This window comes from Rhinoderma darwinii, unplaced genomic scaffold, assembly GCF_050947455.1.
Source record: "Rhinoderma darwinii isolate aRhiDar2 unplaced genomic scaffold, aRhiDar2.hap1 Scaffold_40, whole genome shotgun sequence".
Lineage (NCBI taxonomy): Eukaryota > Metazoa > Chordata > Amphibia > Anura > Rhinodermatidae > Rhinoderma > Rhinoderma darwinii.
In genome coordinates, this window is record NW_027463598.1 from 3,562 (window position 1) to 15,847 (window position 12,286).

Here is a 12,286-nt window from a genome sequence, read left to right on the forward strand (position 1 = left end):
AATACAGGCGTTTTTACTAGTTTTTTGATGCATTTTGCATAATTAGGAGACCTATTCACTATGGGAACATTTGGCGCGCTTTACGTGCCAAAGAATTGTCAAGACGCTTCTTTTTTCCGCAACACGTTTTCTAAAACGTTTGCATAAAAAATCGTGTTGTATGTACTAACGGCGCGCTTTCCTATTGATGTAAATGGGAAGCTTAAATCAAGAATTTGACGCGATTTTCCATGCATAAAATGCATCAAAAACCGAGTCAAATACGCGCTGTGTGAACCTGTCAACTGAAAAGTCATTCACCACAGGGTCTTCCACTTGACTTTCATCATTCTTAGCCTTTTGGTGTGTCCTGTAGCTTCTGCCAAAAACACTCCCAAAATGGGAGCTGGACAATGCTTAGCAATTTGAAGACACCTTTTCCTGGCTTGTAGGGAGGGGGGGGGGTGAGTCTCCCTCCCACATTTACAGCAGCTGTAAGTCAGGCAGTTTTGCCTGATTCCCCTTGCTGTAATTCTGGGAAGTGCTCCCTCTGCTGGTTGACATAGGAAAACACGTCAAATTATTATTTAATTTTTAATACTTCCCACCTTGTGTAAGAAAAAACATATATAATAAAAATAAGTAAATTACTTTAAAAAATTTCATTCGTGCACATTCCCTTTAAAGAAACAGCAAAAATAGAAATGAATGAGAAGAGTAAACAGCAGATACACTCTGTATTCGCTAAGCAGGGTCTACCATTCCAGAACTCCTATTGCCGACATGGCGGAGGGCTCCTGCTGCAGTCAGTTGTCTCATAGGCAGTCATAGGAATGTGAGAAGATTTCTTTATACATTTCTCAGTTTGTTTTTAACGGCCGTCACACGGCTACATGTATTTCAATGGGGCTGTTCACACGTGTGGCGAAACCGGGTCAGTGGGGGTCGGTTTACACCAAGAGAATGTGGGCGATAGATTCAGGCGACACAGATTAACAGGGGACAAGCCACAGAGGCGCGTTTATTAACAGGGACAGACACACACGGAAACAATGCACCGCTGCTTCTCCCCTCTGGGCTGGATGTGACAGGCTACCTCACTATGGGGTCTCTCCACTGTACCTTTCATCCTTTGGGGTGTCTCCAGATCCTCCTTAGTTAGATGGGACTCCAGCACTTGCCCTCTATTACTGTCCCTAGGTCAGGTACCTTCTCTGAGGTAGATAGCCCCTGCCTGCAGATCACACTGCTATCTCATCCTCTCCTGGACAGGAACTGAGATCTCACACAGCACCACTATCTCCCTCACTCACCCCTCCCTCAGGCATCAGGCCATGTGCTTTCTGCTCTTGCCCCCTCCTTTTTCTTATTTACATTCAGACAAGTTCCCGCTTGCAGCCTGTGACTCATTCTCCTACAGTGTAAGATTAACCCTAGAGGGGGAGGACAGTGAAGCAGCACTGTATACAGTATAATATAAATCAACTGGTTATCAAACATAACGTAATGCAGTTTGAGGGGACATATCCCCATCTAGCACCGGGCGCCATCTAAGCTATGGCACCCGGATGGCGGGAGTGCGACGGTTTGCGGCAGGCTTAACCTTTATTTGGGTACAATGCCTGTAAACGTAACCCGTTCCGCCACAACATGGCTGTTGTTTTGACGAACCGTGTGAAGGGCCAGTGAAAAAATAGAGAACATTTCCTATTTTTGTCCGATTTAACGGATCCCTCAACAGACAATTTCTCTTCTGAGTTTACACTTGTTCGTCTGAATAAGCCCGAAAACAAATGGACATTTAACTCCTTAGCACGGACATGGGGGTCATCGATATAGGAAGTCACCAAGAGCGGGGGGGATATTCTAGGAAACACAGATGTAGCAGTGTTAAGGCGTTTTACACTGGGCGATTATCGGGAGGATCATTAGTTCATATAACGCTCGCTGCCGATAATTGTCCTGTGTAAACACGGCAGCGATCAGAAGATTAACGAGAAAACGCTCAATCATCTGCAGGTCGTATCATTTAAAAAAAAGTTAAATATTCTGGTTGTCGGCAGCTCATCTTGTGTGTAACCAGGAGACGCCGACATGATAATAATGGACGGGAACGAGCGATCAGAGTAACGACCAACGATGTCTCATATATCGGCGCTCGCTGCTGCGGCCGCTCATCAGCATGTGTAATAGGGCCATTACTGGGGTACACAGGGTTTATTTGCCATGTGGCCTTCCATAATGATCCTTCAGCCTGATCTTTCCAGTTCATGAATAAAGAGGAATTCTGTTTCTGCCTAATATCCTGCTTAGACCTCCTCTCAGTCCGTGGATATTAGGCATAGCATGTAATGGAAACCTCTATGAACGGACAGTGGGGGAGAAACGATTGAGAGCGACAGGAATGTTTATAAGAGTTCTGGATAGACTGGGCCTTGGTTTATAGCAGCGAGGCCCCCCCCGAGCCTGGTCTGTGCACATCTCATCTGGACTGAGGGATCGTAGAGGTCCCATTCTGGTGGTCTCCAGTAAGTAGCGGAATCGGGGGATTGCCCGTGTTCACCTCATTGCTCCTTGTGCTGTAAAGAATCCATCCATAAGGGGGGTTAACCCTGTCACTGTCAGAGCAGATTGTCAACTGCAACATCTGTATGAGTGTGGGCCACCTCTCAGCCCGGAGGTGGTGGCAGCGAATTGGAAGTACCACTCTGGGACAAATTGAACTGGTGCAGGACCTTAAAGGGCAAAGGATGACACAGCGGTTCATAGAACACCAAAGCAAGAAGCCATGTCATGCGCCGCCTCCCCCCGGACCCTGCACTTGGCAGAACACATTGGATCTGTTTTTCCCAGTTTTCCGTCCCCTGCTCCCCGTCGTATACTTACCTCGTCTACGTGCTTCACTGGGTGCTAGCGTGCACTGACCCTAGTATTCTTAAAGGGCCAGCATACAACAATTATCAAATCTACCACCTGACTCTGCTATAAAAGCTCTTCCTGCTCTGGTAATCATTGACAGAGCAATTTGGTTTCTAGTGTTTCTTAGGGTTTCCAGTTCTCCTGCTATAATATTTGCTGTATCCCTGTATACCGACCTTCTGCCAGTTATGGACCATGAACTATTGCTACGTAAAATGTGTTAAACCTCTGCCGCCTGTCCAAACCCATAATAAGGTTTCCAACGTCACCAAGAGAGACTACTGTGGGGGCAGCGGCAGCAAAGTCTACATCCCTGTACAGGGGTTAAAGGGTGATGCTGGTAACTACTGATTACATAGTTGGAGACACTGGTAAAATTACTGATAACATCACTAAAGCCACTGATCACACTACTGATGACATCACTGGAGACACTGATAACATCACTGGAAGCACTGATAACAAATCTGGTGACATCACTGGAGACACTGATAACACTACTGATGACATCACTGGAGACTGATAACATCACTAGAAGCACTGATAACACAACTGGTGAGGCTTATAACACTACTGATGACATCACTGGAGATACTGAAAACACCACTGATGACATAACTAGAGAGGCTTATAACGCTACTGATGACATCACTGGAGACACTGATAACGCTACTGAGGATATCACTGGAGAGGCTGATAACACTACTGATGACATCACTGGAGAGGCTGATAACACTACTGATGACATCACTGGAGAGGCTGATAACACTACTGGTGACATCACTGGAGAGGCTGATAACACTACTGATGACATCACTGGAGAGGCTTATAATGCTACTGACGACGTCACTGGAGAGGCTCATAAAGCTACTGACGACATCACTGGAGAGGCTGATTACACTACTCATGACATCACTGGAGACACTGATAACACTACTGGTGACATCACTGGAGAGGCTGATTACACTACTGATGACATCACTGGAGACACTGATAACACTACTGATGACATCGCTGGAGAGGCAGATAACACTACTGATGACATCTCTGGAGAGGCTGATAACACTACTGATGACATCACTGGAGAGGCTGTTAACAGTACTGGTGACCTCACTGGAGAGGCTGATAACGCTATTGATGATGTCACTGGGGAGGCTGATAACACTACTGATGACATCACTGGAGAGGCTTATAACGCTACTGATGACGTCACTGGAGAGGCTTATAACGCTACTGATGACGTCACTGGAAAGGCTGATTACACTACTGATGACATCACTGGAGAGGCTGACTAGACTACTGATGACATCACTGGAGAGGCTGTTAACAGTACTGGTGACATCACTGGAGAGGCTGACTACGCTATTGATAATGTCACTGGGGAGGCTGATAACACTACTGATGACATCACTGGAGAGGCTGATAACACTAGTGATGACGATACTGGAGAGGCTTATGATGCTACTGATGACGTCACTGTAGAGGCTTATAACGCTACAGATGACGTCACTGGAGAGGCTTAGAATGCTACTGATGACGTCACTGGAGAGGCTGATTACACTACTGATGACATCACTGGAGAGGCTGATTACAATACTCATGACATCACTGGAGACACTGATCACACTACTGGTGACATCACTAGAGAGACGGATCACACTACTGAGGACGTCACTGGAGACACTGATAACGCTACTGATGACATCACTGGAGACACTGATAACACTACTGATGACATCACTGGAGAGGCTGATAACACTATTGATGACATCACTGGAGAGGCTGATAACACTACTGATGACATCACTGGAGAGGCTGATAACGTCACTGGAGAGGCTGATAACACTGCTGATGGCATCACTAAAGCCACTGATCACACTACTGATGACATCACTGGAGAGGCTGATAACAGTACTGATGACATAACTGGAGAGGCTTATAACGCTACTGATGACGTCACTGGAGAGGCTTATAACGCTGATGACATCACTGGAGAGGCTAATTACACTACTGATGACATCACTGGAGAGGCTGATAACACTACTGATGACATCTCTGGAGAGGCTGATAACACTACTGATGACGTCACTGGAGACACTGATAACACTACTGATGACGTCACTGGAGAGGCTGATAACGCTACTGATGACGTCACTGTAGAGGCTGATAACGCTACTGATGAAATCACTGGAGAGGCTGATAACACTACTGATGACATCACTGATAACACTACTGATGACATCACTGATAACACTACTGATGACATTACTGGAGACGCTGATAACACTACTGATGACATCATTGGAGACGCTGATAACACTACTGATGACATCACTGGAGACGCTGATAACACTACTGATGACGTCACTGGAGAGGCTGATAACGCTACTGATGACGTCACTGGAGAGGCTGATAACGCTACTGATGACGTCACTGGAGAGGCTGATAACGCTACTGATGACGTCACTGGAGAGGCTGATAACGCTAGTGATGACATCACTGGAGAGGCTGATAACGCTACTGATGACGTAATGTCTCGTACAGAACATGAGTATTTTGGCGTCGGTAAGGACGAGGTTAATCTTGTTTATCTTCCATTACACCTCCGGGGCCGCCATCACAGACGTCACTACCTGGAGCCTCGTAACTGAGCGGTCCAGGGACACAGGAGAAGACCGCGGAAATAACGTGCTACAGACCGGACACCTCCGAACTAAATGCCACCGGCAGGAATTAAACACCGGAAGCGGAAATACGTCATTGAACAGACCAACATGGCCGCGCCGGCTGCGTTTTGGCGGAAGAGGGAAAACTGAAAGGTACCGGGACAGGGAGAGAGACCGACAGAGACCGGGAGAACAACGGTAAAAACGCTGGCAGCGCAGTAATGGAGGATGCTGCCCGGTAACAAAGGCCGGAGACGTAACAGGGCGACACTACCGTAACATTACCTGTCCTCCGAGTGATCACTGTGTGTTATCTGTGTGTTGCATAGGACTGCAGGTAATAATACTACATTACCTGTACTCCGAGTGATCACTGTGTGTTACATAGGACTGCAGGTAATAATACTACATTACCTGTACTCCGAGTAATCACTGTCATCTGTGTGTTACATAGGACTGCAGGTAACACTACTACATTACCTGTACTCCGAGTGATCACTGTCATCTGTGTGTTACATAGGACTGCAGGTAATAATACTACATTACCTGTACTCCGTGTAATCACTGTCATCTGTGTGTTACATAGGACTGCAGGTAACACTACTACATTACCTGTGCTCCGAGTGATAACTTTTATCTGTGTTTTACATAGGACTGCAGGTAATAATACTACATTATCTGTAATCAGAGTTATCACTGTGTTATCTGTGTGTTACATAGGACTGCAGGTAATAATACTACATTACCGGTACTTCGAGTAATCACTGTTATCCGTGTATTACATAGGACTGCAGGTAATAATACTGCATTACCTGTACTCCGAGTAATCACTGTGTGTTATCTGTGTATTACATAGGACTGCAGGTAATAATACTACATTACCTGTACTCAGAGATATCACTGTGTTATCTGTGGTGTTACATAGGACTGCAGGTAATAATACTACATTACCTGTACTCAGAGATATCACTGTGTTATCTGATGACATCACTGGAGAGGCTGATAACACTACTGATGACGTCACTGGAGAGGCTGATAACACTACTGATGACATCACTGATAACACTACTGATGACGTCACTGGAGAGGCTGATAATGCTACTGATGACGTCACTGGAGAGGCTGATAACGCTACTGATGACATCACTGGAGAGGCTGATAAGGCTACTGATGACGTCACTGGAGAGGCTGATAAGGCTACTGATGACGTCACTGGAGAGGCTGATAACGCTACTGATGACGTCACTGGAGAGGCTGATAACGCTACTGATGACGTCACTGGAGAGGCTGATAACGCTACTGATGACGTCACTGGAGAGGCTGATAACGCTACTGATGACGTCACTGGAGAGGCTGATAACGCTACTGATGACGTCACTGGAGAGGCTGATAACGCTACTGATGACGTCACTGGAGAGGCTGATAACGCTACTGATGACGTCACTGGAGAGGCTGATAACGCTACTGATGACGTAATGTCTCGTACAGAACATGAGTATTTTGGCGTCGGTAAGGACGAGGTTAATCTTGTTTATCTTCCATTACACCTCCGGGGCCGCCATCACAGACGTCACTACCTGGAGCCTCGTAACTGAGCGGTCCAGGGACACAGGAGAAGACCGCGGAAATAACGTGCTACAGACCGGACACCTCCGAACTAAATGCCACCGGCTGGAATTAAACACCGGAAGCGGAAATACGTCATTGAACAGACCAACATGGCCGCGCCGGCTGCGTTTTGGCGGAAGAGGGAAAACTGAAAGGTACCGGGACAGGGAGAGAGACCGACAGAGACCGGGAGAACAACGGTAAAAACGCTGGCAGCGCAGTAATGGAGGATGCTGCCCGGTAACAAAGGCCGGAGACGTAACAGGGCGACACTACCGTAACATTACCTGTCCTCCGAGTGATCACTGTGTGTTGCATAGGACTGCAGGTAATAATACTACATTACCTGTACTCCGAGTAATCACTGTGTGTTACATAGGACTGCAGGTAATAATACTACATTACCTGTACTCCAAGTGATCACTGTTATCTGTGGTTTTACATAGGACTGCAGGTAACATCTACTACATTATATGTAATTAGAGAGTTATCACTGTTATCTGTGGTGTTACATAGGACTGCAGGTAACACTACTACATTATCTGTAATCAGAGAGTTATCACTGTGTTCTGTGGTGTTACATAGGACTGCAGGTAACATCTACTACAATAGCTGTACTCCATTATCTGTGGTGTTACATAGGACTGCAGGTAACATCTACTACATTATCTGTAATCAGAGAGTTATCACTGTGTTATCTGTGGTGTTACATAGGACTGCAGGTAACATCTACTACAATAGCTGTACTCCATTATCTGTGGTGTTACATAGGACTGCAGGGAATATCTACTACATTATCTGTAGGTGCGTCTGAGGATCTTGTTTCTTCTCTTTCAGATCTGTGTGAACGGTTACCGTTTTTCTTCTCGCTATGGCGGTCAGCGTGGCCTCGCAGTTCTTCTCCCAAGATGATGCAGCCTCTGACGTCATCTCCACCTCCGAGAAGGTAACTGTAATGACAGGGGTAGGGAAACAGACAAGTGAGCCCTAATCTACCCGCCACTCAGTCCCTGCCTACTTGCAGCGACCGGGTACAACTGGGCGACGGTCCCTATGCTCAATAAGTGCACGACAGACAAACAGACAAGGGTACACAGAAGCAAGGGGAAAAGGGGCAGTTGCCCACGGCAACACCGTAAGCAACAAGAGTAGCAAACGAGCCGAGTCAAACCAGGAATGTACGAGGTACCAAACGCAGAGCAGGAGAGTAGTCAGTAAAGCCAGGGTCAGTATGAAGCAAGGACAATGGTACAAGAAGCTGCAGCAGGGCCAGGAAACCAAACGAAAAGAATCACAAGCAAAGGAGGAACAGGAAAGGCAGGTATAAATAGACAGAGGGCGGGAGCTAGCTCCGTCTGGCCAGGCTGTGATAGGCTCTCCCACTCCTAAGCCTGCCATCCTGAGTGGTGGAAGATGGAGTCAGTCTCACAGACATAGGAGAAGGTGCAGACTGATTACCTATGGGCGTTGACACAGAAGCTGTGCCTGGCAGATCCTTTACAGTAACAGTCCATGTCTTTGCGGATGTTATTGCCGGAGAGGAATGTGAGGACAGTGCAGAACAGGTTCGGATTACATGGTGTGGTAATGATGAGGTCACGGGATGGGATTACATGGTGTGGTAATGATGAGGTCACAGGATGGGATTACATGGTGTGGTAATGATGAGGTCACAGGATGGGATTACATGGTGTAGTTATGATGAGGTCACAGGTTCGGATTACATGGTGTAGTAATGATGAGGTCACAGGATGGGATTACATGGTGTAGTTATGATGAGGTCACAGGATGGGATTACATGGTGTAGTTATGATGAGGTCACAGGTTCGGATTACATGGTGTAGTAATGATGAGGTCACAGGATGGGATTACATGGTGTAGTTATGATGAGGTCACAGGTTCGGATTACATGGTGTAGTTATGATGAGGTCACGGGATGGGATTACATGGTGTAGTTATGATGAGGTCACGGGTTGGGATTACATGGTGTGGTAATGATGAGTTCACAGGATGGGATTACATGGTGTAGTTATGATGAGGTCACAGGATGGGATTACATGGTGTAGTTATGATGAGGTCACAGGATGGGATTACATGGTGTAGTAATGATGAGGTCACAGGTTGGGATTACATGGTGTAGTTATGATGAGGTCACGGGATGGGATTACATGGTGTAGTTATGATGAGGTCACGGGTTGGGATTACATGGTGTGGTAATGATGAGTTCACAGGATGGGATTACATGGTGTAGTTATGATGAGGTCACAGGATGGGATTACATGGTGTAGTTATGATGAGGTCACTGGATGGGATTACATGGTGTAGTTATGATGAGGTCACGGGTTGGAATTACATGGTGTAGTAATGATGAGGTCACAGGATGGGATTACATGGTGTAGTTATGATGAGGTCACAGGATGGGATTACATGGTGTAGTTATGATGAGGTCACAGGATGGGATTACATGGTGTAGTTATGATGAGGTCACAGGATGGGATTACATGGTGTAGTTATGATGAGGTCACTGGATGGGATTACATGGTGTAGTTATGATGAGGTCACAGGTTGGGATTACATGGTGTAGTTATGATGAGGTCACGGGATGGGATTACATGGTGTAGTTATGATGAGGTCACAGGATGGGATTACATGGTGTAGTTATGATGAGGTCACAGGATGGGATTACATGGTGTAGTTATGATGAGGTCACGGGTTGGAATTACATGGTGTGGTAATGATGAGGTCACAGGATGGGATTACATGGCGTCTTGTACATATTTCTGTTCCCATCTTTCCTTAGATTAGTCCCATACTGACCTCTCCCAGTCTAGCTAGCAGGGGCTTAGTCTGCAGTACATTTTCTGGCTGGTTGTCCGTCTGGCCATGTGGATGTTTGTTTGATGCCACCATGAGCGGGGTGGGATTATTACATCTGAGCCCTGGTTTTGTTACCCCACTGTCGATGATTGGGAATCTTGCTCTGTCCTGATTTCAGGTGGTGGAGTTGCTGAACATGGCCGTCCTCGCCTCCAATGATTCCAAGATCACCATGCTGAAGCAGGTAGGTGCGCGCCCCCCGCCCATTGTTGCTGCTTGTCTGCAGAGTTTACATGTGTAATTCCATTACAAGGTCCAGGAGCTGATCATCAACAAGGACCCAACGCTGCTGGATAACTTCCTGGATGTAAGTGCTTGTCCTGGGCAGCAGGGGGCAGCTGTGGGCAGTCTAGGCTCTGACCCCAACTTTCCTCCATTGTGTAGGAGATCATCGCTTTCCAGGCTGATAAATCTGTGGATGTTCGGAAGTTTGTGGTGAATTTCATAGAAGAGGCCTGGTGAGTCCGGCACGAGTCTCGGGGGAGGGGTTCATGGCTCAGCCACACTTCCGTTTTAGAGGAATAAGTGACGTGGCTTTGGGGTTTTGGCAGCTGTTGTCATCGTCTCTCCTGACAGTAAACTGGATCCCGAGCTTCTCATCAAGCTGATCGCTAATCTGCACATGCTCCTGAAGGACGAGAACGTCAACGTGGTGAAGAAGTCCATCCTGACCATGACCCAGCTGTACAAAGTGGCTCTCCAGGTCAGTGCCTCCCGTAGTGGAGGGGGTGTGAGTCCGGTGTGGGCCGGGGGCTGTTCTCAGCCCCTCCGTTATAAATTGTAGAACATCTCAGGCCGTGCCTCGTATCCTGCACCCCGAGGTCCCACTATTAGCGTTTACATTATTCTTTCATTGCTGGAGGTTTGTATCAGGACTCGCTCTGGAGCTTCCCCCTCCTCCCTGACTACAGACTACAGCCTCCCGGGGACTTCATGTCACATTTCCCAGCAGAATGTCCTAATAATGGATGGCGATCGGAGCTCCTGGCAGATTAGGATTATCTTCTCCCCTGGTCATCTCCTCCCTCAGGGCTCAGCTGGACTGACTTCCCCCCAAGTCTTCTGCTTGCAGGTTGTGGTTCAGAATCTGGACGTGCCGCCGGTGGATTTCATAGCAAATTCGCAAGTTAGACTCCTGCATTTTTTCCGTTGATATTTCACTTCTCTCATTGAAAGGAGTGAAATTCGCAGTGAATTTACGCAACAAAAATGTACGCGCTGCGGTTTAAAAAAATCCCCAAATCTGCACCACATCAATTTACACGTGGAAAATGTGCGCAATATCTAGATGATACTTGTTAAGATGCCGTCTCCTTTGCTGGTACTGAATTGCGCTGCAGACTTTCCACGTAATCCAAGGTAACCCCAAACTGCACGTGGGCCTGGCTGGATACGGAGCATTGTCCCTGGATGGGGACCTGTCTGGGCAGGAGGAAATGGCAAGTACCGGTGTCTAATCCGCATGATGAGCGCCCAGTAAACGCACTGGGACTCGTTGATGTATTTGTTCGTTACGCCTTCGGGCTGGGCGTTTATGACCTAAATCAAAATCCCGATTAATTGAACATGTAACCTAAATTAGGATTAAAGTGCCCCCTCCCTGGGTTCAGGGACAACATTTTAAATATAATGGGTATATGGAGTAGTATCACCTGGTGCCCTCCAGTTGTGCCCCTCTGCTGTGGATCTGCCGTTTTAGGGCCCCCTTTGGTTTTTAAAAATGGCCACAGAGCTGCTCAAATTGAGTCTAAGACATTCCCTCTGTTCATGGATTGGACAGAAATGTTCATGTGAGCAGCTCTGGCCAATCCGAGAAAAGTGGGAGTGTCTCAGACTTGTAGTTTGAAGCCTGAGCCTGCTGTATTATACTGAATATAATATACCTCCTGACACTGCCCCCACACAGTATAATGTCCTCATAGCTGCCTCCACACAGTACAATGTCCCCATAGCTGCCCCCACACAGTATAATGTCCCCATAGCTGCCTCCACACAGTACAATGTCCCCATAGCTGCCTCCACACAGTATAATGCCCCATAGCTGCCCCCACACAGTATAATGCCCCATAGCTGCCCCCACACAGTATAATGTCCCCATAGCTGCCTCCACACAGTATAATGTCCCCATAGCTGCCTCCACACAGTATAATGTCCCCATAGCTGCCCCCACACAGTATAATGCCCCCATAGCTGCCTCCACACAGTATAATGCCCCCATAGCTGCCTCCACACAGTAT

At 47.2% G+C, this 12,286-nt stretch overlaps 1 protein-coding gene across 4 annotated transcripts in view; it reads left to right on the plus strand.

The window, feature by feature from the left end:
• Positions 1-5,553: 5,553 nt before the first annotated feature.
• SYMPK (symplekin scaffold protein) overlaps positions 5,554-12,286 on the plus strand; it is a 79,458-nt gene continuing 72,725 nt past the window's right edge. Inside the window, exons 1-7 of one of the 4 annotated variants that reach the window (XM_075848422.1) lie at positions 5,554-5,762; positions 7,132-7,372; positions 8,010-8,118; positions 10,168-10,233; positions 10,303-10,356; positions 10,434-10,507; positions 10,626-10,752. In XM_075848422.1, the coding sequence (XP_075704537.1) occupies positions 8,044-8,118; positions 10,168-10,233; positions 10,303-10,356; positions 10,434-10,507; positions 10,626-10,752 (396 nt within the window). In that variant the 5' untranslated portion in view covers positions 5,554-5,762; positions 7,132-7,372; positions 8,010-8,043. Of the gene's footprint in view, positions 5,902-7,131; positions 7,373-8,009; positions 8,119-10,167; positions 10,234-10,302; positions 10,357-10,433; positions 10,508-10,625; positions 10,753-12,286 lie in introns of all 4 variants that reach the window. The other 3 variants (XM_075848423.1, XM_075848425.1, XM_075848424.1) reach the window with 3 other exon arrangements.